The following is a 24,970-nucleotide window of genomic DNA, read 5'->3' as shown; positions in this document are numbered from 1 at the left end:
TTAGTATAAAGTGATCTATAAATTTGTAATAAATGTTTTATAATGTTTTTGTAGCCTGTTATAAATGATAAATGGGAGACTATAGATGCCGCATCAAATATTCATGCTGCATTGTGTGCATTATTATGCTGTTACTGTTCAGGAAACCATTAATAATAAAGTGAATGGAGATGTAAAAGTTGCTGACATGCCCAGCAAGCCATTTATAATGAAATGTATAATCCTTACCATAAAGTAAATACATTGGCCGGTGATTGTTGATGAAATGGGAACACACTGAATTATTTGTGAGGTATTTAGATATTAATGTATATTATCCATATCATGTCATAGAAACACCATTAATATATGTATTATTAATTATTTTAACCTAATTTATAGGCAGCTCTTCAAGCGTTACCTTGTCTCTTCTGCTCTTTTGTCAGCCGCATGAGGCCGGGTGAGTTACGGCGTGTGATGTGCATGTCATGGGGCAGCCGCTGTGTTGGTGATGCTGATGCTGATGCTAGCCGTGGCCAGGACAGCACCAAGGCGAGTGTTTGCCTCACCCCCCATCCCCATCCATCCCCTTCTGCAGGGACAGGGGCTGAAGGTGGCCGCAGGTGATGGCAACAGCCCATGGCCGGCTCCCCTCCTTCCTTAGCCACGACGAGGCCTCAGGGCACCCGTGCTCCATCCTCCCTCCTCCTCCTCCTCACACCTCCCTGAAGGACACTTGGTTCTCTGTGTGTGGGTGTGGAGGAAACCTCCATTGTCCACACGGCAGAAGCCCAACGTGTGGGACCCCCGTGTCGCGACAGGACCCCCATGTCGGGGGTGCAACCGCAGTATACCCGCTCCCCGCCGCTTCTCCCCCGGCTCCGCCAAGCTCGGCCCCGGGGCGAGGCCCTGCGGGGCCTTCGCTGCCCGCCCCTCTCCCGCCCCTTCCCCGCCTCCTGCGCGGCGCGGCGCGGCGCGGCCGGACGCCACACACCGGCGGGCAGCGGCCGGGCCGGGCCGGGCAGGGCGAAGGGGTCCCTGAGCACTGCCGCCGGTTGCCCCGGCCCGTCGAGGCCATGGCGGCCATCCAGAACCTGCAGCTGTGGTGCAAGCAGCAGTGCGAGGGCTACCGCGATGTGAACATCACCAACATGACCACCTCCTTCCGCGACGGCCTCGCCTTCTGCGCCATCCTCCACCGGCACCGGCCCGACCTCATGTGAGTACCCGCGATGGGCATCGAGGACAAGGCCTGGGCTGCCGGCTCGCCGGGGCTGGGACCCTCGATGGGCTGCCGTCGAGCCGCGGAGCAGAGCCCACCGTGGGCCTTCGCCTTCCCTCAGCCCAGCCGCGATGCCAGCTCCTCATGGGGAGATGCTGTGGGCTGGCGGCTGGCGCCAGGAGCTCTGCTATAGCACCCACGCTGAGGCTCTCCAAGTGGAGAGCTGTGCTCTCACTACCCACACGCATTCCTCCCCTCCCCAAGATTTTCCCTTTTTCCTTCCCTCCGTGGCTGGATTATGCATGTTTAAAAGCGTCTTTTTCCATTGCAAAACAAGTCCAGACATTGGTTTGGGGAGGAAGCGTTTCCTCCTTTGCTGCTGGTGTTTGCTTAGGCTGGGCTTTCCTTGCGCAGCCCGACGGCAAGCTCAGCTGTGTGTGGGGAGACGAGGGCTATTTGACCAAAATACAACAGAAGGGCAGGGCTCAGGTTCCTGCACATCACTCCATTTTCCCATCTATTGCTCTGGGTGTGGGAGGCGAAGTGTTTTCCAGCCCTTGCCGGTGCCATTGCTGGCGCCCTGCGGGTTTTGACCTGTTGCTGCCTAAGTGTTAACATCTGGGAAGGTGAAGAGCCAAAGGGAGATGTAGGTCCTGCTTCCTCGTTGGTTTGGGTTTGTTTCGTTTTGTTGCTTCTGGGCTCTTTGGACTTTGAGTTGTGGGGGAGTTGAGAGGGGAGGTCAAGGCAAGGGATGTGCACAAAGATTGCCCAGGATTATTGATTTAAGCTTAGGTCTCTCCCACAAGGCAGAGGACCACATTGGGTTGTCTGTGCTGCGGTTTTCCTCCTATTCCTTGAATTCCGCCTTTTTCCTTGTGCTCCCAGAACAGCCAGACGCTTGAGTTTGTGTGTAGAGATCTCTGACAGGTCTGCTGCTTCTGGTGGAATCCCGAGCTCTCTTGCTCTTCTCTCCTCTTGAAACTTGGCAGAGGCACTTAAGGCACACCTTCCGTAGTCCCAGTGCTTGGGCAGTCACCATGGTGTTGCTGTGTATGGCTTCCTGCCATGCCGTCATGTCCACATGACTCCAGATGTTTCCTTTCCTTCCTTTGATTCACAGTCCCAAAGATACAGAATACCAGAGCAGAAAGGTTGATGTGACCAGGAGGTGCTCCTAGAGGGATCGTGACTGCTTCCTGGCCAACTCTGCAGCTGGTCTAGCTGGAGCATGGGTGTACACAGGGGCTCAGCAGCTGAAAAGCTGGAATAATCCTGTTGATCAGTTTAGTGTGTTGTTTATAATCCTTGAACTGTGCATACACATATCTTAAATAAATCCTCCTGTGCTGAAGAGGGAAGATGTTCCTTGTGGCGTCTCCCTGTTCCCATTCATTTTCTTTTATGATGGAAGTTCTGCCTGGCTTTATTCAGGACCTTACAGAAGCGCTTCTGACTGGGGCCAGCTCAGCAAAGACTGCCTGGAAGTTAAAGTAAGAGAAGCTTTTATCAGCAGCCTCCCTCATCAGTGTCAGTGGTGTAATGCAGGAAAACACCAGGTGTATCCTTGGCTGGGCAAAGTCCTGCTGGAAGGAAATCATGCTTTCAAGTGGCTGGGGCTGCTGGGTGTCATGTGTTGGATCCTGGGACTGAATACCTGTGCCGTTCTCCATCTAGCTCTAAAAGCTTCTCAGTGTTGATAGTACAGGAGCCACAGGCAGAGAAGTGCAGCTGGGTGCACATGTGGCTGTGACCCCTGCTTCACAAGGGTTTGGAAGTGGTTTGCCCTGAGCTTCTCCCCTTTGCTTCTAGTAAAGATCCTGGTTGAAGATTAAAAGCATTGTACTGCGAATAAAACTAGGAAAGGATAAACTGGTGTTTGCAGCAGCTCTGCCGTGTTAATCACTTGCAGGACATGATTCAGTCACGGCAGCAGAGTTTTGCAACAGTGAGTTTTCTGTCGTGGTTTACACAAATGCCATTCTTTGGCTGAGGAGTGCAGGGGATTTCTCCTTGCAGAAGTTCCCAGGAAAACTTCAAGCAATTACGAAACATGGTCATAATCACAGGCTTCTCTTGTGGGGTATGGGGCTGCTGGGGGTCTCTCCTCCCCCTTCCTGTTTTCTTGCTGGAAAGCATATGGAAAATATGATAGCTTCCCTCAGACTTGCCTGATGTTGGTTTGTATGCTACCAGTGAGCAGGGCAGGCTGTGTAAAATCAGAAATGCATTTCCCACTCTCTTCCCACTCACCTAAGGATGCTGTGGGGGAGTGAAGATGAATGTTGAATCACCATGGAAATTCATTTCTCTTTTGTCCCAGCTAAAGAGCGCTCCAGAGCCATTCCCAGCCAGGCACGCACGTGTGTCAGGCAGGTCCCAGCCCATTCTCTGGGGTGTCTGCAGAGCCCTGAGGCTCCTCTCATCAGAGGGACGTGCAGCCTCGCAGCAGCGTGGTGAGAGGCTGAGATCAGAGCTGCTGCATGCGATGGCCATGGCTGTGCAAGTTTTAGTGGCCTTGGCTGATAAGTGAGTTAGAAGAAGCTGGGGAGCTGTGCGCCCTCACCCCAATATTAATGCCAGATGTCAAGGAAAGGTTTTGATTAAGCCGCTCCTCCCTGGGATCTTGCTCTTTCCCAGCCTGCAGGCTGGTGTTCAGCTCCACGTTCTGGGAATGGACTGGTTGTGAAATCCCCCTTGGCAGCTCAGCAGCCCAGGGTGCCTATTCCAGCAGCGTTTCCTGGGCTGCTGTCAGCTCAGCAGGGCAGGATGGGGCCGACAGTCATCAATACAGATAGGAAGGGCCCTGGCTGTGCTGAGGATGGGTTGCACTCTCCATCCCCTTAGCAAAAGGCTGGGGTGGAGCAGAACTGCTGCCCGCTTAGCCTCCATGGGGTTGTGGATTGTGTGATGGGCATAGATAAGAGGAGGATGGGTGCTGGGGTCAGTTGTTCGTTACCCCCAGAAGCACACTGAACAGAGCAGTGTGGAGCAGGCGCTGCTGAGAGGAGAATGAGCGCATTGGGGCATCTTCCAATTGGGATTCCCAGCTCTGTCCTCTCCGCACAGGTTGTTTGCACCTCCAGGAAGAGCACAGCTGAAAGGTCCTGTTCCCAGCAGAGCATGCTGGATTTGAGCCCTCTGTTCCAGAACTGGGACCCTGGCAAAGGGTGTTTCATTCTTTTTCAGTGAAATATCTTATTCTCTAGAGAGAAGATAGTACAAAAGTGCTGAGGGGCAGAAGCTTTTGGTACCATCACTGCTCTGGGATTCCCCCCCTCCCGAGTCTCCTCCAAGGTCAAGTTTACAACCTAGTTAGTAATTGCAGCAGCAGCAGCAGAGATTCCTCCTCTGGAAGCACATGTGGTTTGCGAGTACTGGGTCTGTGCAGCTGGAGCTGTGGGTGGTCAAGGAGGTTTGTGGTCATGAGGAGCACTGGGCCACTTCTTTTTGCTAAGAGAAGGGTTATTTGGGGAGCTAAAAGCTTCACTTGTATTCCTGTGCTGGTGAACTCCACTCTGATTTGTTTCCAGCACTGGAGGCCCTCTCTTGGGTCAGATTATATTTCTCACCTCTTCCAATTAATTCAGTTGCCTGTGTTTTCTCAGCGGAGAACTCCTTCTCCATTTGTATTATCTTTGCTTTCTTAGGATTACATTGGTCCAGAGAGCTTTGATATTCCAAGATAGGAGTTGCACCAGCAAGATCAATTTCCAAAAGAAATATGTGCAAGCAGTTCACCTGACTAGCCAGGGAAGAAGTGATGCTGAGCGGGCAGGAGGCTCTTGAAATGACCAAGTAACCTGGTTGTTTGCACTCTCCTTTGGGGTTTCAGACATTCACCATCAAGAGATTTGGGTTTTAGGTCTCTTACATGCCGTGCAGTGTGAAGCTGCATGCACACCAGCAGAGCAAACAGCATTCAGCGTGGCTGAAGGCCACTGACCGACAATGAGTAGTATGTTATGTCTTATGTGTCAGCATGACTGAGTGAGCTGGAGCTCCCCTTTGCTCTTGCAGGTGTTTTCCTGCGTATCCCTGCTACAGAGACTATTTGGGAGCAGAACCAGGAGTGAGGCCGAGTGCTGCAATCATCTCATTCAGCTGGCTCTTAAAGAGCGCTGATTTTCTTGTCTGACACAACCAGGATGATTGTATTTACCACTGAAACCTTCTGTGATTGTTTCTGTTGCTCTTTTTAATCCATTGTTTCAGGGAAGGGAAATCTCCGGGCAGGAGCGCTGCTTGAAGGAAAAAGCTCTGCAAGTCCCATTGATTTTGCACAGGAAAGAGTATATGATTTAGAGGTGGGATGTGCCTTGTCTTTATGTGCTTCTCGGGGGAGGTTGGCCTTTGGGTCTTATCTGTCGTTCATTCTCTCCTTATCCCACGTAGCAATTCCAGATGCAGGAAGCAGGGAGGAGGCACAGGCTGTGGTATGGTGGACAAACCTAGTTGAATGTGCCTCTCTTATGTATAATGTAATGCTCCACTTTCTGTAGTAAGTTGATAAAGGACCTGGCTTGCTCCTTGCTGATACAAGTCATGGAAAAAGTTCCCCTGCTGCGCTCCAGATCATGTGTTTGTCTCATGAATAGGTTGCTGTGGGCCAGCTTTGCCCTGGCTTTCACACTGTTATCCTGGCTCCTCTTCGAGCTGGGGGGCTGGCTGACAGGGGTAGGTCCACATGGGTTATGAAGGTGCTACATTCGAAAATGCAAAGTTGGTCTCTAGCCTTTTCTGCTTATCAGTGAGAATTTCCTCTCTGATACCAGGCGTTTGCTTCAGCTCTGTGCTAGTAGGTACAAGGATTGTAAAGTGAAACTGGGTTATCAGAAAGGAATTGACCCTGCCCGCTTGCCTGGGCAGAAGGAAGCGGTGTTGGAGAGCAGGGCTGGTAGCCAGCAGGCAGTTTTGTATTCCCAATTTAGCAAGTGACAGTCACTTTAAAACAAAGCTGATGGTGGCTGTTTCCTAGGCGAGGGACATGCTCTGCTATGGGTGAGAAAGCACATTGTGTTGTGGCTCTACTTCCAATAGCACAAACTCATTCTTCCCAGTGTTTTCTTGCCTGTCTTGCCAGGTCTCCACTTTCTGAGTTCCCAGCACAGCACAGAGGGAGGTGGCATCTGGGTTGGACCAAGAGAGGGAGAGAGCAAATCTGTAATAGGGGAGGAGGGAGGTGATGTCTGGGGACAGCAGAAAGGAAGAAGGACTGTTGACTTTGGCTTGTAACTTGCAAACAGTAATTGTCTCTTCCTTTTCAGTTACTGGTTCTGGTTACAAATCAAAGGAGACAGCCCTAGGGAAAGAAGAATAACATTTCTGCAGGCAACTGTGGTGTTATCAGCCACGCTGTTGTGTTGTGGGCAGACGTATTTCCCAGGCACATTCCTAGTGCTGGTTTTGTGGAGCTCTGCCAGAGGACAAAAGAGGATTTGAAACCAGAACTTGGAGCTGAGGTCTCCCTGTGTGGAGACAACTTGCAAGATGGGGAAAGAGCATGGATGTGACGGTTTGGAAAGTATTTCTGGGGAGAGAGTGTTGCAAATCTGGCTGGGAGGCACCAGTGTACCTTTTTGAGGTGGGAGAGGAGGTAGGCTTTCCATGAGTTAGAGGTTGCTCCTGTCTGTCTCAGCAAAAGCTCTGAATTTGCATGGGATGTCTTGGCATCAGCACATCCTGACTGCGGGAGGCAGCCCTGCAAGGGTAGATGTGCCAGAAATGTGTTGTGCTGCCTGTGGGCAGATGGCTATGCCTGCTGAGCCTCCTGCACCTCTCTGTCCTGGGAGGTATAGCAGGTCTGTGAGTGTCTTGGATGGGATCTGACACAGTGCTCCCTCCAGAGCATCTGAGAAGGCAAGGCGGGAGCAGGTGCTCTGTCCTCTGGACCAGTGGGGCTCGGAGAGGCTTGAGAAGCTGGAAGCAGCATCACCAACCTGAGATTTTTCTCTTGTTCCTGTATTTCAGAAACTTCAACTCCCTCAGTAAAGAAAATGTGTACGAGAACAACAAGTTGGTAAGTGACTTTTAATGTTTTACTTGTGGTCTAGTCCATGACCTGGCACCTTGCTTATGTGCTTTAGCAGGTGCAGTGTGCTGAGTGTGCTAGACTCAAATCCTTTGCCTTATTCTGCATGTTTACAGCCTTCTGGTTTAGATGGCAATGTCTAGGCTTGCTGGCTGCTTGAAAGCACCATCAGACCATTCACACTTCTTCACTGGCTTCACAGGATTCCTGTGTCCAGTGTGTCCTGTGACAGCAGGGACTCAGAAATGCTGGAGCACACGATGCTCCTGAGGGATGAAGCAGGAGCTGGGAGGTAGCTGGTGTGAGAAGGGAAGTGCACGGAGTCCTCCCCCAGTTCTCATTACTGGCGCAGGGGATGAAAGCTGCTAGAAGGTGGAGACATCCTAAAACCTCATCCTTTGGACGCTTCGCTCCAGGATGGGATTTGAGTTTCTCTTCTCTTCATGAAGAAAAGAGCAGTTGAGCAGGCCAGGCCCCCTCCTGCACTGGATTCAAGCATGGGCTTAGTGCTCCAAGGAAGGTTTTTTTTTCCTCCCTCTCTCCCTCACAAAGAGAGAGCCAGTGCATTAAAATGCTTGTCTTCCCTTGGCATTGCTCCACACAGCTTCGTGGCTGCTTGGCAGGAGCCTGGGATGTGAATGAACCACGGCAGCTTACTCTTGTCTGGACTGGAGGAATGACATCCTCTGACGCAGTGAACTGTCTGAGGTGGTCCTTGCCTCTGGGAGAGCTAAACTCACCCTCTGCATTCCTTAGCTTCCACTCCCATTCAGCCCCAGCCATGTTCACAGTGCCTGTGGCAGACCCCTCTCTCCCCAGCCTGGGGCTGCAGGCTGGGACCAGTTATTCACACCCTCTGGGGTTCAGCCCTGCACGTTCCCCTCCTCTAGGTGAGAGTCAGACCAAGCGTTTTTGCCCTTGAGGTTTGGTTTTTGGCTGGCATCAGGGCCTCTTTGCCATGGATGGTCATCCTGGCCAGAGTGCTGTGGAGCACGGAGTGTTCCTCCTTCCCCAGCTGCGCTGATGGTGTCTCCTCTGCTGGCAGCTTTGCTTGTCTCTGGGAAATGAGCTGTATGAGCTGCCTCCAGTGCTTTTATTAATGAAAAGCTGCTTTGTGCCTCTCATATAAAGAGTTGCTGCCTCCTTTGTTGCAGCCTGTGTTTCCCCCACCCCTTCATTTCTTAGTTTCTTCTATGTCCTTTATTTTGCTCTCTCTTCCTTATTACCCCCGCTGTAAGATGACTTGTCTGTGTTACCCTTTCACTGCTGCTATCCTGCTAGCTTGGCTTTTGCCCCTCCATCTCCCTGTGGGCTCCTGGGCTGGCCTTCTCTCTCAGACTCATCTCCATCCTAGCTCTTACACTTGCTCTGGCTTCTCTTGGGATATGACTGGGTCTGATTTCTCCCAGTGCTATTCCTCTGCTATTGTTCAGGCGCTCCTTGATGCCTCACTGTTCAGTAACTTCTTAGAAGCTGCATTATTCAACTAAAAACCTCGTTTGAGCTGCAGTTTGCCATATAAGGTCTTCTGCTGAGGAGGAATTTGTCACTTCTCGAGTGCCAAAAAAACAACCCACAAGCCCTAGAAAAATTCCAGTTGGTGGCATTTTCTTGCCTAAGATTTCAAATATGTATAAAGAGGAGAAAGGCTTCTAGCAGCCTTAGGTCCAGTTTTTTCAGTGCTAATGGGCAGTGGCATGGTGCAGCAGATACAGTGGTGATCTGTGTCACAGGATGAGGCAGACTCAAATGGCTTCGAGTTTTATCACTTTGCCTCCCCTATGCACAATGGCAGCAGTGGCATTTACCTCCTTGTGAAGCACTTGGAGCTGCAGTGATGAAAAACGCTATGCAGAAATAACATGTTGCTGCTCTAAAAGCCAGCCTGGGCAGGCAGGTAGAGGGCAACTGGGCCATGTTAGGTGGTGATCTTGGATCTCCAGGCAAGAGCAGTTCCCAGGAGCACAAGGATGCTGCAGGCACCGGGGAGACTACATGTAATGCTGCTCTCTGCAGTGCTCACTGGTTCTGGCCAAACCAGTTGTGCGCATGGAGCATCCTCCTCTTTGAGATCCAGGCAGCCCTCACACTTGTTCTATGCCCGTTGCACTTTCTCACCCATGGCACTGTGTGGCAGGAGGTGGCGTGGTCTGTGTTGCTGCTAGACTGCACACTGGGAATGTCCAGCAAGAAAACTCCACTGGTCAGACCAGTTGTGCAGCTAGTGCAGAGGGGAACACCCCAAAGAATATATGGAGTACCAGACTGTGAGGCAGGCGAGTGCCAGGCTGGGCTGGCAGCACGACACAACCAGAGCTAACTGGCTGAAAGCGTTTTTAATGTCAGCTCAGTTACATTTTTACTGGGCTACCCAATGGAAAAAAATGGTAATTATTTTGCTGTAAAAGAGTGGCTGTTTGTTTCTTCTAAGCAGGAATGGTTGGCTTGTACACCAACACTGTGGTGTGTCCGTGCCAGAGGTCAGATGTGGAGGGTTTTAATATGTTCAAGCCTTTCTTTAACCCTTTCACTGTGGGCTTCAGCGGTAGCCATCCTCTGGTTCTGTAAGGGCTGTTTTCCTTTGTTGTGTTGGCATTTCAAACGGGATGCTCCAAAAGGAGGTGGAAGGGATTTTTTGCCTAAAAGCTAGGAAGGAAGAGGGCTGGAGAAAGTCCCTAATAAAGCCCTACAGTGATTTGAGCAAGGGCAAAGCTGCTTTATGGATGTTGCAATATTTTTTTTGTCCTCTAGTAAAGGCTCTTGCTCAGAGGCAAAAAGGAAATAGCTTTTGCCTCCTTTATCTGACTTTGATCCTGCAGTTTCAAAGCAGAGGGCAACACAGAGAGGAATATTGGCCCCAAATATTGGCAGCGTGGATATGGTTAAGCTGGAAGGGAGATAAGTGTCAGGAATTCTGCATTATTCCTCTCTTCTCCCTCTCTATAGTCTGGGAGAGAGGGCTCCCCCCTGCAGCCCAAGATTCCCCTTTTGTTAGATGGGGAAGAGCAGGCAGAGGTCGGCAGGAAGCTTTAACCTTTGCACAGCACATGGAGGTAGAGAGCTGCCTGCAAACACCCAGCAGTGCACCGTTAACTGGGGAGCCCTCCAGGTTGGGCTGGAAGCCTGGAAGCGAGTCTGCCAGCCTGGACTGACACATCCCCTTCTGCCAGGCCTCGCTCTCGGCAGCTGTGCATAGCCAGCTAGAGGCAGGCTGGAGGCAAGCAGGGGAAGCCCAGGTGAGTTCCTGTGCAGTGAGCTATGGCCAGCTTGCCAGGCCAGATTTTTGGCTCCCTGCCTGGGTTTCTCAATGCAGTGGCTGGAAGCCATGACTCCGCTGGTTCCTGCATGATGTAGGAGTTAAACTGGTGCAGCTGTTCCCCAGTAGAGTTATTATTCAAGTAGGGCTGTTTGCAGTGATGTTTCCTACTTCTGGTGAGGACCAGTTCTGTTGCCTGGGCTGGACGAGACCCCTTTTGTTTTCTCCTTCCTTCTCTAGGCATTTCGAGTGGCAGAGGAGGAGCTGGGGATCCCAGCCTTACTGGATGCAGAGGATATGGTTGCTCTGAGGGTGCCAGACAGGCTGAGCATCCTCACCTATGTTTCCCAGTATTATAACTACTTCCATGGACGGTCTCCTAGTAAGTACCATATTCCCTGGAGGGGTGGGAAGGATCAGGGCTTAATCCTGTGCTTTCCTTTTGCCTCTTAACAGCTTGGAAAAGCAAATTAGGCTGCACAGAGGCCTTTTGGTACCACAACTATTTCAGTGGGGGATCTGAACTCTTTACACACCAGACTACAGTAGCACCAGCGGAAGGACACAGGGCCATGCAGTGTCTTTAAACTAGTGCCTTAAAACATGCAATACAATCTAAAACTTCTTATGGTCCAGCCAGTCGGGAACACTGAAGGTTTCCCTCCATGTTCCCTATCTCAGCATTCCTTTCTTGAGCACCTCCATCCCTGCTTCAGTCTTTGCCACACCAGAGGGCTGGTATGAACAGAGTCTAACAAGGCTGAGCTTGTCTGTGAGGTTATGCCAATGGAACAGCATCAATGGTAGGGCTTGTACAACAAAGCAATAATGATAGAAGGGAGTAGAAGAAAATAGCTCCTTGCCAAGCTGGGGTAGATGACTCTATGTTAATGACCAGCTGAGTGCATGGAGCTGGTCCTGGGGTTGGGTAAGGAACCAACTGAGAGCTTATGGGTCAGGATTAAAGGGAGGACATGAACAGGTGACATTATAGTGGGGGTCTGCTACAGGTCTCCTGACCTTAGAGCAGCTTCCAGTGCCTAAAGGGGCTGACAAGATAACTGGAGACGGGCTTTTTATAGGGGCAGGTAGTGACAGGAAAGGGGAAATGGCTTTAAATTGACAGAGGGGAGATTGAGATGAGATCTTAGGCAGAAGCTCTTCCCTGTGAGGGTGGTGAGACTCTGCCACAGAGAAGCCATGGCTGCCCCATCCCTGGCAGTGTTCAAGGCCAGGTTGGACGGGGCTTTGAGCATCATAATCTAGTGTGAGGTGTCCCTGCCTGTAGCAGGGGTTGGAACTGGATGAGCTTTAAGGTCCCTTCCAGCCCAAACCAGTCTGTGATGATTCTCTGATTAACTGGTGTAATACTGATAACAATTCTTTCAAACATAAAACAGAGCTGTCAAGGCATTATATTCACGTACTGGAGAGTTTATGTGGGCTCACAGGAGCGTTGTTGTAGGCTTGGTTTATATTTGGCTCTAAGCTCATACAAAATGAAATAATATGATGAGCCAATTTCACAGGTTCCTCCAGAGGAAACTTCAGAAAGTGGGCCATGAATGACTTAACTGGTTAAGGTGAACCTAGATGGAGAAGATGGATATGTATTGAAAATGTCCTATATCTTGGGAAAAAAAAAAAGCACAATTCAGTCTGAGAGCTGCTTTTAATGTCTAAACTCTTCCCCCTTCTCCACCTCTTTACACATTTAAGCATGCCTTTTCCTTCACAACCTCTTCCCTCTCCCTCTTCATTACTTTTGTTTCTTGCCTTAAACCCATTCTGATTGAAGTCAAACAAATCCCATCGTGTTTGTGCCGAGTGGTGAGAATCTGGGTCAGTCTGAGGTCTTTACCCCTTTCCCTCTAGCTTCTTACATACCACGTCATCAAGCACAGCGCATTTTTATACTCTCTAGTGTCCCACACAACACTCTGGTTGCATTCCTGTTGCTGGGGTGAATGTACATGTCTGCAAACGAGACCAGCCAGGAATGTGCCCTCTGACACTAAGCAGACCCCTGGTATCATAGTCGTGCCCTTTGAATGGGCTCCAGCAGGACCATGAAATAAGCAGGACACAGGAGGCCAGAGAGGGTGAGCAGCCAGTATTTTATTGAGGTCATGCATTTATGGAAGAGTAGAGCTGAAGCCACCAATCTTTGTGCTGGGCTTTGGGAACTCACTGAATGGCACATGTGGGAAGTGAGGAGGCAGCATGAGACTAAACCCTTTGCTGGGCTGGCTGTCACCAGCCCACTGGTTGTTGCTGTAAGAGAGCCTTGGGTGTTTATTTGGATAGCTGGCTTTCTTGAGGGAAGGCTGCTGGGAGCTGGGCTTCCTCTCTGCTCTCTGCCCAGACTCTCTTTACTGAGAAGGGTATAAATCTCCTTTTAGATGGGTGATCATTTAATTGGACACTCTTAAAGTGAAGCTGTGACTCAAATATCCCACAAGGAAAACAGACATTCAGAATAAAAAGTGGAGCAAAAATAACATCCCCATGAGAGAGATGAGGGGTCTTGTCTGTAAAAGCTGTGCCTGAAGCCTCATTTCCCAGGGAACTCTCCCTGCATTTTCCAGGGTGCAGGGTGTCATTCCTTCCTTGACTGAAGTGTGTTGGAGGTTCTCTTTTCTTCACTTCGTGTGAATTTAGAGGGTTTTCTCTTTCACCTGCGAAGAAAATAGGATTGGGTGGAATTACCCATTTTTGGTGGTCTTTTCTGTATTTAACCTGCATGCTCCACGAGAGTCCCAGCTGGGGTGCGGGATGGACATCCACAGCAATGAAGGCTCAGGGTATGTAGAAAGCCTGGAGCACAGTAACCTAAACAAAGCAAGCTCTCCATGCTTCAGTTCCTCAGCTGTAATACCCAACAGCAGTGCGTGTGTCAGTGGTAATCAATTCCAGCCAAACTGTAGTCGAGGTACAAACCCAAGGTGCTGTCCACACCATTGATGGATGGTGTTTTGCATTCTTCCACTTTCTAAATCCCCCTCCATGGAATTCCCTGAGAAATAAAAAAATCAGCAGTTTCAGCTGAGTGTTGCTAAAATTCACTTGTTGCCTCTTGTCCCTCGCTCCACAACAGAACTGCTTGTGAAGGAAGCCTGTGTCTCCTTGTATGCTTTGCTTGTTACCCATCAGGCACCTCTGGATCTCCTTATATTGTAAACTCCATCTAGGCCCATGGGTTTGCCTTATGTTTCCTTCAGATCTTTCTTCTTCCTTCCAGTTGGAGGCATGGCTGGAATCAAGCGTCCTTCCTCTGAACCTCAGGAGCAGCCTCTTGGGAAGAAAGCTGTTTCTGAGCCTCCTAAGCCAGTGCCACCAAAGCTGCCTCCTGCCCACCCACCAGCCAGAGCTAAGCCAAAAGAAACCTCCCCCGTCACCACAGTAAGAAATGTGTTTTGGGGTGTTCTTTATGCCTTAAATCTGCTCAATGAGCTAGGATATTGGGCTAGTTCAGTGCTCCTAGTGGTAAGGACTTGATCTCTAAATTTTCTGCTCACTATGGGGGATTTAATCCAGAGGCCTGGTTACTGCACAGATTCAGGTGGAAAATCCATCAGAGAGCTGGGATTCATCCCATGGTGAACAGGACATGGGTGTTGTAGGACACAGCTGTGCTGTTCCTAGATCTTGGGGATGGAGATTTTTAATGGAATGTGTTATATTGATTAAATTCTTGAAAACAGTTTCAAGACAGAGTAGGGAAGAAAACAGGGTGGAAGAAGGGAAGATCCGCTCTCAAAATGGTAAAGCCCTTTCCCAGCTCATTCAAATCAGAGACCTCTGCACTTCAGCACCAGACACCCTGGTCCTCTGGTTTTGTGGGAACCAGTCCCCCTTACTCTACCTTCTTGAGGGCTGTTCCTCTTTGTATGAGCAAGGGTTTGGTGGGAGCAGGGATTTTCTGGGTATCACTTCTTTATCCTAGCCAGCTATCATGCCAAACATTCGCCTGACTATGGGAGTTCCATAGCTGTATGTAGGGCCACAGTGCTGCCTACTCACCCACTGCTTCTTCCCACAGAAAGGGGTCCTGGCAGACAGCGGGAATATCCCAAGCAGCAGCTGTGGGGTCTGTGGGAGCCATGTACATCTGGTGCAGCGCTGCTTGGTCGATGGGAAGCTCTATCACAGGAACTGCTTCAGGTACAGCTCTTCAGATTTGGGATGTGTTGATTGCAGAGGGTTCCTTTGGGACTGGAGAGAGAGTGGTGTGGGACGTTGTGTCAGAGTGGAGGCAAGCTGGACCTGCTCTTGACCTGTCCATAGGGGAAACCCTTTGCCCAGGCCTGTTTTCATCCACACATTTCCCACTTAAAACTTTGTTGTCAGCAGCTCCTGGTTTTGGTGCCTGACGAATGTGCACACAGGCTCTGCTCACTGCCAGTGTGGTACCTTCACCCTCCCTCTGCTGACAGTGGAATCCTGCCTGCACTCTCAGCTGCATGGCAATGGCTTCCCAGTGCTCTGGAGGATGTTTGCTGAGATTTTTGTATCCACAGGTGCAGGCAGTGTTGGAACATGCTTCTTCCTGGAAGCTACAAACCTGGGCCAGAGCCCAACACGTTCATCTGTATCAGCCACCAGCAGCCAGACAGTGTCCAGATCTCTGGTCTCCGCAGCACTGGGAGCAAACCTGAGAGTACCCCAGCCCCTTCTGCTGCCAGGGCTTTCCAGAAAGCAGCAGAACCCAAGAAACCAGAGCAGGTGTTGAAGAAACCCAGCCAGGAAGGCCTTGCTAATTCAACCAAGCCATCTGTTTCATCTTCTGGAAGCTCTGGCTTCAAAAGTGTAAATACTCCATGGTCCTCTTCAGCTGTACATAAATCAGATGACTGCAAAGGTACCCCGTTAGGAAATAAACCAGATCATCGTGAAGGTGCCCCCCCAAGGCCTCCTTGGACACCCTCCACAACAAAAACACAGCAAGCCCGAGAGCATTTCTTTCAGTCATTGGAGTCTTCCAGCAATAAACCCTCTGACACTAAAACCCAAGTCCTTTCTCATGGCCCTGCTAAAACTTCCTCTGCCAAAGCCACTACTGAGGTCCGTCCAGTGAATGCTGCGAAGGATCAGGCACGTAACCATATTATACAGGCTCTGGCTGGATCAAACACCTCTCCAAATAAGCCAGGAGGACTCAGTTCCACTGGCTTCTCAGCATCCAGCAGGTGAGTACTATTCCTCTTTCCCTTCTTAGTCCCAAGATGATCATTGGGGTAACTTGGAGAAGTCCCAATCTTTCTTCCCTTTTCCCTGCCTGCTTTTGTGGCTGAGATTTAAAGACATGTAGAGGAGCTAAGACAAGTCTTTGGAACAGAGGCCAACAAAAAGGTCCATCCTTTCAAAAAGACTGACTAGGTTGTTCTTTCTTGCAGTGGCAAATTTTCTCCCACCAATTCTCAGTGGCAGAGTCCAGCTCCAAAAGCACAGCCCAGCAAAATAGGGTACACAGCACTAAAACAGGAAAAGATTACAGACCCTCTGCCCAAGAGCCAAGCTGCCAGCAGCAAACCTGTTTACTCTGTGCACAAGCCAGAGTCAAAAGGCATCAAAGGTGAGGATGACTGATTCACATACAGCTCTGTCTGGACCCAGCACACCATCTCTGCGCCTTTCTTCTGGACCAGTACAATGAATGTGTCAGTGACTCTTATACTTTCTATCTGTACCATCACATAAGAGTTTTCTGAGTTCTGGGGCTCCACTTATCCCTGTGCAATTGCTCCCTCTAGCATGGTGAGTTTTTCTACTCTGATGACTTCCAGGTATTTGAATTTGTACTAGCTGTCAACAAACGTTGGGATCATGGTGGATTTCAGAGGCTCAAGTACACTTTTCCACATGGGAGAACTTGATGAAACTTCAGGATGATTCCATGATTGCAGCTAGGGCTCACCCAGCTTCCTTGTCTCTGGTTTGCTGCAGTAACATCGAAGTATCTGCCTCAGTGCATGGCTTAGCTCCTAAGATCCTCCTGAGACTTAAATCTCCTTGTTTCTTTTGGTTGAATCTGCTGTTATCTTGCTATGTTCCTTTCTTTAGGAAGCATGAGTGCTGGTGAAGACAAGTCTGAGAGCCCATCAGACTGGAGATCTCGGTTGAAGCCTGTAGCATACAAGTGAGTGTCTTGGAGCTGGTGGTTCTCCATGACAGGTGAATGGAGATGTCCAGGCTTGCATCTGTGTTTGTTGCTGCAGGTCTGCATGCACATAGGAGGAAAGAGCTCCTGTGTTTTAATGCTTCTGTTTTCAGCAATCTGATGGAAAAGGGAAAGGCTTTCATTTCTGGGTGAGGGAAAGCATGTTTCAAATTGCTGGACTCTGATTAGAAAAGTGAGACCAGTTGGAGAACCAGCCTAGGATGTCTAGAACTCTTCCTGTAGACCATTCTGCAAGAGGGATGGTTTCCTACCTTTGTCTTTCTTCTTTGCAGAGACCAAAGTGGCACTGAGAAACCTACTGGTAACTCCCAGGTGGGAACAGGGAGTCCAGAACACAAGGAGACAAAGCCAAGCCCATTAGTTGTCCCATCAGCAAAGCAGGACTCTGGTATGAAGGATATAAGCTTTGCCTTCATTTTGCTAGTTAGGCAGGGGACAGACATTAGGTGCTGCAAGGCACAGGTAACGTGTTGATTGAAATAGTGCCTTGCTTTCAGGAACCTTTGTTCTTTGCACCTCCTTTGGCCCTGTGGTGACTTTATTTGGAGAGACATTCTTCCCCAAGGAGAGGGACTGTGTCTTCACAGGGTGCCCTTCTTCTAGCAAGATTTCACTTACTGTCTCTTGCATAAGTGTGTAATGGTGAGAAAACCCCATGGTGGTTCCAAGCCATTTATTCTTCTCTTCCACCCATCTCCTACTCTGGCCTTGTAATTGGTGGTTTCTCCCTGTTTCCTTTGGGTTTGTGCCCCTCCCTGTCATCTAGGGCTCGAAATGAAGGTGGCTAGTGATTAGTGCCAGAGATGCTGGGCAATAAAGGGATTTTTGGGAGATGAGGGTTGAAATTGCTTACCCCAAACCTGTCTGTGCTTCTTAATCCAGCTTCATCTGGTGGATTCATGAAGAAGTTGATCCCCAGCTCGGATCTTGTCAGGAGCTGTCAGAATTCAAAGCAAGGCTGGGAAGTCCCTGGGGGCTCAGCCAAGAAGGAGGAAGAGGGCAGCCAGTTGAAGAAAAGCACTACCATAGGTAAGGTCTCTTCTGCCTGCTTAAAAGCACTCTTTCCTTTGCACTGTCAGGGAACAGCCTGACTGGTCAGTGTGGGAGATGTGTCCCTGAGTTTCCAGTGGCTGTAGTCATGGGGTAAAAATCTGTGTCCTTAATTCTTATTAACCCGCTTGGCCTAAGCAGGAACCAGCCAGGCCAGAGAATTCAGTGAGAAGGGAAGAAATGAAAACAGGGATTTGCCAAGGTCACTGCCCTGTCATTCTTTACACTCAAAGCTATGAAGAGGACCATCTCCTCATTCAGAGAACTGGGATCTAGCTGATATCTCTTCCCTTCAGTTGAGTGGGTTTGGAAAATGAAAGGAATGCAGGGAACTGTAAGCCAGAGTCTCCAGCTGGCGGGACCATGGTAGCAGCAGCCTTGGCTGCTTTCCTTCTTGGACATTCAAAGATGTCCTGACCAGTTCTGACTGGTTTGTTCCTACCCTTAATCCAGTTTTTTCTGTATGTTCGACCAGAGCTTTACTGTGTACCTCTCCTCTTTTGCCTAGTTGTTTTTGCTCCTATGTATCCCTTCAGAATGTAAATGAAACTTCCTGGAACTTACCTGGTGGTTGCTGCTGTCCTGTTTGCTCAGCTTGTTTGATCTCCCCTTTTCTTACCCCAGTTAGCTCTGTTTTATCTGTTTATCAGGGCTCAGCCCTTGCTCAGATGTTTGTCTTGGAGCAAACAGGATTGGTCCTGGTGGCACCGTGGCCTCCAGCTATAGTATTTGTTAGCTGGTTCCAGCATTGTCCTTAGCCTGCTCCTCTGATAGCTACAGAGCATTCAAACTCCAGTTATGTTGTCTGTTTTAAAAGTGTACCGTGGCTCCACTGCCCAAAACTTTCCATCTCCTTTTTCCCCAGACTCAGCCACAAGGATCAGCGTTACATCCTTCCCAGGAAGTGAGCTGTTAAGATAAGGGAGGCTGGTTTTATATCCGTCTTTCTAATGCTTACTGATTGCTGTTGGGGAGTGTCTGCTATGGGAAACTTTTCCCAGCAGTCTCCCCCTGTTTTTCCACGTGTGTGCAAGGCTGCCATCCCAAAGGCTGTTCTCCTGCTGCTGTCACTTGGCAGCCTGCGGATTAAGGACAGACCTGTTGCTCCTCTGTATAAGCCTTTACCTCAGCATTCAGAGACATGCTGTGAACAATCAGCTACCATTCCTGCCCTTAATCCTCTGTGTGTTGTGTGGGGTTGTGGATGGTGAGCATTTCTGTAAATCACTCATTTTCTTTGGGATAAGCAGAGTTTTTCTTTTGAAACAGGGTTTTCTTTGAGTCATTTTGCTACCTGTTCCTCTCCAGTGACCTTGGTCTTCTTGTGATCAGTGGTGCAGCTTTCTGCTTTGGCTGAAGGTGCTATAGAGATCACTCAGAAGAAGCCTGGAGATGCTGAGCTGGGAGAGGGAGGTTGCTCAGGCAGTAGCAGTAGACTGCTCATGGCAGGCCAGGTCCCTCTTGGAGGAACCTTTAGGAGAGGTTGGAAAAGAAACCAGGTTGGACAGGGCTTGAAGCAACCTAGTCTAGTGGAAGGTGTCCCTGCCCATGGCAGGGGTTGGAACTAGATGAGCTTTAAGGTCCCTTCCAACCTGAGCCATTCTATGATTCTCTAAGTGCAAGTCGCAAGTAGCATACAGGGCAGCAAACCAGGAGCATCCAGAAGGAAAAGTACCCTGACAAAGGCCATCAGTGCAGGGACAACACAGCACATTGCCATGTGCAGCAGTGTCTCCTTTTGCAGTCTTCCTGAAAAACACAGTAGAGTAAGGCCTGGGCAATTGGAGAGGTGTCCTTGAGTGCTTCCTCGAGTCAACACCAATTGCCAGAGACTCTCAAGAGGCTTCCTGAGTCTGTCCTGTGTTTCTCCTTGTGTATGCTGAGCCTGCACTGCTGCTGCTTTTCTTACAGCTATGCTCTTTTGGTACTAGAGTTTTCCTTCCTTATCACATCATCCACGTATGCCTCTGTTCTCTCTCTGTAGTAATTATCCAGCCCAGCCCCTCGGGTATCCGAAAACCTCACACTCTTCTGTAGTTATCCTTGCAGCACAGTTGGGCAGAGGAAGCTGAGGCACAGTGGAACAAATACACATTGCAAAAAGAATTGATTTTAATAGGTGTCCAGGGCCTAAATAATGCTGTGTAGTGGGGCCTTGGGGACTTCTCACCTAGGAAGTGTTTTGTGGAAGGAATTGAACCTTTGTTTCCTGAGACCTATGATAAGGTCCCCTAGACCATCTTTATTTACTGAGTATTTCCTGCTACTTCTTTTTGAAGGACCACTAGAGGGGTATTTTCAAGTATATCTTAGTGTTTCCTCTGACAATAATCCAGTATTTCTGTTCTATCCTTTGGAAGCTTAATAAGGGGTGGCTTTTGCCACAATAAGTATCTTTGAGTTTTAACAAGGTAAAGAATGAACATGGAAGTCAATATTCTTGGGTGGAAGATTGAAAGTCACAGCTGAGTTAGGTGACTGGCTATGCCCTGGGGATGAAAGCAGCACCCTGTGACCAGAGGGTATCTGAGTGTCCAGCCTTAAGGAGTAAATCAGGCCATGCTGTTTCCTGTGCATGCATCTCCCACCTTAGTCAAGGGTGCTGATGCATACATGTTATCAGTGGCGTGGCAGGGATCTGTTGTGCTCTGGTGGTGTAGGCACTGTCCCACACCACAAAACTGTGTAAAGTATTTTGTGGAATTCTTTGGGTTTATGTTTTTTTTCCGTTCTAGTTAAACCCTCTGCTCCGAAAAGTACCCAGAGCCCTGAAGCAGTATCCCCAACCAAGGTATGGCTGGAAACCAGGTGTAAGTGGAACAGGCTGGGGTTGTTGGGTGTCCTGTTGGAGTGCTTGCCCACTTATATCTCAGTTTGTCTTATTGGGACGTAATAAGACACTAAGGCAGCTTGTCTTACTGTTTGAATTCCCAAGGAACGGATAACAGAGAGCCAAACAAAGTTCTGGTAGACACTGTGTCTCCCAACAAAGGAGGGAGAACATCTGTGGAGTGACAAGTGTGGGTAGATCTTATCCTGTAACGTGTCAGTGGCCATCACGCTGATGGCTTGGCCCTTCCAGGACATGACTCTGCAGTTGGGCTCCTGATGTCGTTTCCCATCTTGGTTGGAGCTGTGACCTCAGTGGGAAGTCTGAGGGCACTGAGCTGTATTTGGTCCTACATTTGTTTTTCTAGCTGCACCCAGACTACCTCCCCGAAGAGGAAATCCAGGGCAAGGTGCGTGACATTGAGAAGCAGCTGGATGAGCTGGAATTGAAAGGAGTGGATCTGGAGAAGCAGCTGCGTGGCTGCGAGGGAGGTAAAAGAGACTCTGGGCCAGCTCTGATACAGTGGGGAGGTGTGAAGCTCGTGTCTTGCCTCATGGCATTCTTGGCTCTGTTTCTAGGAGCTCTTGCTACGTGTGAGACACCAGGTTGCCAAAAGTGCCTGGTATAGCAAGATAAAGCCCTGGGAATTTCAAACCCTGTCTGGCTGTTTCCTAGCCTATTGTTTGAGGAAGGACTTCTGTTTATTTGGCTGAGGATCAGGGAGTTTGGGAGTGGAAGGCTGCTATTGATCTGACTGATCTGATCTCAAGCCAGACTGGTTGTCATGGCTGGCTCCAGTTTCACAGAGGTTAGTGGATTCATTCAGAATGGCAGAGTTGAGCTGGCCACATGGAAGATGAGCTGGGTGCAGAGTATCTGTGAGCATCTTCCTTGGATCTGCAGGGAGTGATTTGCATCCTTTCCTTTGTACCCAGGAGTACCAAAATGAACTGTAGCTCATCACTGCCTGTAGCTCATATTAGTCATCCTGGGCTCTCCCTCAAGTATCGTTTGTTTGAGCCAAGGAGACTGAACTGGTGCATCTTCTGAAGGAATCTTTCCTTTTGTCTCCTCTTGCAGATGAGTCTGAGGATGCTCTCATGGTGGATTGGTTCAAACTGATCCATGAGAAACAGCTGCTGCTCAGGCAGGAATCAGAGCTGATGTACAAGTAAGTACAACCAGAAGTTCACCCATCTGCTTGTGCGCTTCACCTGGGAGCAGGAAGCAGTGAAAGGAGAAGGAGTGCGGCAGCCCCCCAAAATAGTGTGCCAGTTGGTGGGATGAGGGAGACTTGAGGATGTCTCTGGGAGAGCTGCCAGCATCCTGATGGGCCTTTGAACACTGGTGTGCACCCAGGGCCTGAGATGAGCTCATGGGAGGGAGACTTCACAGATATGATGGAGGAAGATTTCCCCTGACCCACCAGCTCCTGCCCAGGTAGTGGGCAATGCAGAGGGAAGGCTTTAGCATGATGAGAAGGGTTCAGCTGTGGGCATGGAGGGGCAGTTACTCACCACATCTGTGCTTCCTTCCAGGATGAAACAGCAGAAGCTGGAGGAGCAGCAGTGGAACATTGAGATGGAGCTGCGACACCTCATGAACAAGCCAGGTGAGGACTGGCTGCACTGCAAGTCCTGCTGGCCCCAGGCTGTGTGTAGCCCTCCACTTCATGTGCCAGCCCTGGGATGCCCTTCAGATCCAAATGACACTGCCAGGGACTGCAGTTTCAGTGCAGGATGTCTCCTGACTGCACTGTTGAGCTGTCAGTTGCAGACTCCCTGTCGCATCCAACCCACCTGCACTGGATGTGAGATGTGCCCACGAGCATGAGGATAATTTGGGCCTGTGAGAGGGGCTTGCTGGAGCAGGGTGGAGGCAGGAGCCACAACACAGAGGTAACTAACCTATAGCTGTGAGATGGGCTTTCCTTGTCTTGTGCAGAGGAGCTGAAGACGCACAGGGAGAAGGAGCGAGAGAAGGAGCTGCTGGAGTCATACCTAAACACGGTCAATGATCGGAATAGCATTGTGGAGTGCTTGGATGAGGACAGGCTCAGGTGAGGACCCCCAGATGGTGGGAGATGAGCCAACACCAGGGATGATTTCCACTGTACTTCTTCCACTGCCCAGGCTGCAGGGGTGGAGGAATGGCCATAATCCAGACCAACTCCATGCAAGATGGGCAGTGACCTGTCACCAAGCATCTCATCTTAAATGCTGCTGCCATTGCTTCCTTGGCAGCTGTTAGAAACTGAGATAAGGACCACAGCCATATTCAATGCTCTTTCAAGCTAATGCTGCTTTGAACTGTGAAAAGAAGGCCGGGGAAGAGAGAGAGAGGCTAGAGATGGGGAGGATGAAGGCAGTATGGGAGCTGCAGGAGAGCTCTGGGGATAGGAAGGCAGGAATGTGTTTGTCTGCTGCAGCAAGTAAAAGAACTGTAGCTGAAAGTTGGATCCTCCCCAAGCTCAAAGAAAGACTGCTGTGTCAAGTAGCTGGATTTGTACCTCCTGTTACTGACAGCAGCCTCTATTTCTTGACCTCAGGGCACCCACTCCAGCTGGAGTTGAGTAATGCCTCAGCTTTTGGCTGTGGCTTTGCCCAGGCCCATGGAGATAGCATTGCATTTGTCCCTGGTTGTGATGAGCACCCCCGCAGCACCCCAGGCCACTGGTGTCTCATCTCCTAGGGTGTGATGTTGCTTCACAAGTGGTGAACTCAGATGATTCATAGGCCAGGAAGGACCTCTCTGCTCCAGTGCTAGATATCCATGGTCTGGAAATCCCCACACAGGCCCTTGCTCTCAAGGGAACCAGATGCAATTTGCTAGTACGCAGGACTCCTCTAACTGCTTGTTTGGCTGTTTCTTTTCCTGCACCCTTCTCAGAGTGTGCTGTGGAGGTTTATCATTTCTGACTGGGGAGTTGTCTTTGCATGGGTTTTGGTGTCTACCACCTTGTCATGAAACAGCAAGTTTTCTAATGCCCTGCTGTTCCATTACAGAGAGCGAGAGGAGGACCAGATGTTGGCAGACATGATCCAGAAGTTGGGTAAGGGCCCATTGTACTCTGTGGAGCAGCACTGGGTGGTTCTGGGCCTGTCTGGGGTGGGTCTTAACCTGCTCTGTGCCTGCACCCTCTCCTGCAGATGGATCTCTGGCTCCTGGCTCTCGAGAGAAGAAGAACAAGTTCTGCTTATCCAGAATATGGAAGTCAAAAAATAAGAGTAAAGCTCAGGAGTGATGTTCCTTTGCCCAGTGGCTCAGCAGGGGCTATCATAGGTATGTTCCTTCCTCGCTGCTGCTTTCCTGGAGTCCTGCAGGACTGTGATGAGGTTCTTCTGCTCCCTGACATGGAGACTGCAGGTTTGTCAACCAAAGGGACAGTGCGAATCCCCTCTGGCCCTGGTATGGGGGTCAAGGATACCTTTCCCAGAAGGTGGACTTTAAAGAGTGTTTTCCTTCTTTGGATCTAGCTCAGAGCTGGCTTCAGCCCTGTTGTCAGCTCAGGAGGGCAGAGCTCAATTTGCCCAGCCACTGCTCAGGTCATTGCATTCCTGAATGCAGGAGCATGGCGCTTCATCACCCCACAGTGCCCCACTCGTGTCAGCCAGGGCTGCACTAAGGGCACTGTACTGGTCTGTAAAAGGGCTACAGTCCCTCCCTCTCTGCATGTGCTGTGGCTCTTTGGCCAGGATCAGAGACACAGGGAGGTGCTATGGGGTGAGAGAGATTGAGGGTCTTCCCTGTTGTAATCTGGAGCTGCAGGCCCCACAGCTGGGAGGAGGCAGAGAGCAGAACCCCCTCTGTATCTGTGGGGTGGAATGTCCTAGAACCAGATTGTTTCAGCAGTAATGCTTTTGCTTCCAGACCTCCTTTTGGGGAGTGTCTGCAGGCTAGTTTCCCAAAGCTCATTGCTTCATTCCCTCTGTGGGGGAGATGTGCAGCTCCCTTACTTCTCTGGCTGCACAGTGAAGCAGGGTTTTCCATTATGGCCCATTCTGCTGAAAATGAACAAAAATCTTCTTTTAATAACCTGGTGCTAATGGGGAGCAGAAGGACATTAATGGGTTTGCCTCATCCATGAGTTCTGCATGGGACCAATGCTTTTAGTTCCTGAGGCTCCGTCCCTGGGCAGCCAGCGCCCTCAAGGGGTGCTGCGGTTCACATTGGTGAGACAAGGCGGGTACGAGCATGTCCTGGGTTGCTGGCAGTGAGTCTTTCTACTCTCCCCTCCGTCCAGCGACTGCAGCCAGACACCTGGTGTGGCAGCATCTTCTCTTCCCAGTCAACCTGTGGAGCAGGGATGGAGACAGGCGGGGAAAGGTCAGATTCATTCATGATGCCTCTAGCTCCACTATGTGTGGGCTTCCCTCCTCCCTCCCAGCCAGGTACTCTGAGGTTTCTCAGGGTCCTGTTCTCCA

General features: G+C 50.0%; 1 protein-coding gene across 2 annotated transcripts; it reads left to right on the top strand.

The window, feature by feature from the left end:
* The first annotated feature begins 926 nt into the window (after window positions 1-926).
* On the top strand, window positions 927-24,451 carry MICALL2 (MICAL like 2). Of its 2 annotated transcripts, XM_061474277.1 has the most exons (17): window positions 927-1,198; window positions 7,169-7,217; window positions 10,726-10,867; window positions 13,727-13,887; window positions 14,528-14,649; window positions 15,006-15,674; window positions 15,882-16,060; window positions 16,549-16,624; window positions 16,939-17,054; window positions 17,549-17,695; window positions 20,452-20,507; window positions 20,914-21,037; window positions 21,627-21,717; window positions 22,085-22,158; window positions 22,491-22,605; window positions 23,552-23,598; window positions 23,696-24,451. In XM_061474277.1, exons 1-17 carry the CDS (start codon window positions 1,056-1,058, stop codon window positions 23,788-23,790), a joined length of 2,406 nt encoding a protein of 801 aa, XP_061330261.1. In that variant the 5' UTR covers window positions 927-1,055; the 3' UTR covers window positions 23,791-24,451. The 2 variants fall into 2 exon arrangements, with proteins under 2 accessions (XP_061330261.1, XP_061330262.1); XM_061474278.1 differs by lacking the exon at window positions 10,726-10,867 and having other exon boundaries at window positions 1,106-1,198.
* The last annotated feature ends 519 nt before the right edge of the window (window positions 24,452-24,970 follow it).

The sequence above is a fragment of the Pezoporus flaviventris genome, unplaced genomic scaffold (genome assembly GCF_033815535.1).
Source record: "Pezoporus flaviventris isolate CSIRO_AGI_PZ_B2104156 unplaced genomic scaffold, CSIRO_AGI_Pfla_v1 ptg000078l, whole genome shotgun sequence".
In the NCBI taxonomy this organism is placed as follows: Eukaryota; Metazoa; Chordata; class Aves; order Psittaciformes; family Psittacidae; genus Pezoporus; species Pezoporus flaviventris.
This window is presented reverse-complemented; position numbering and strand designations above follow the sequence as displayed.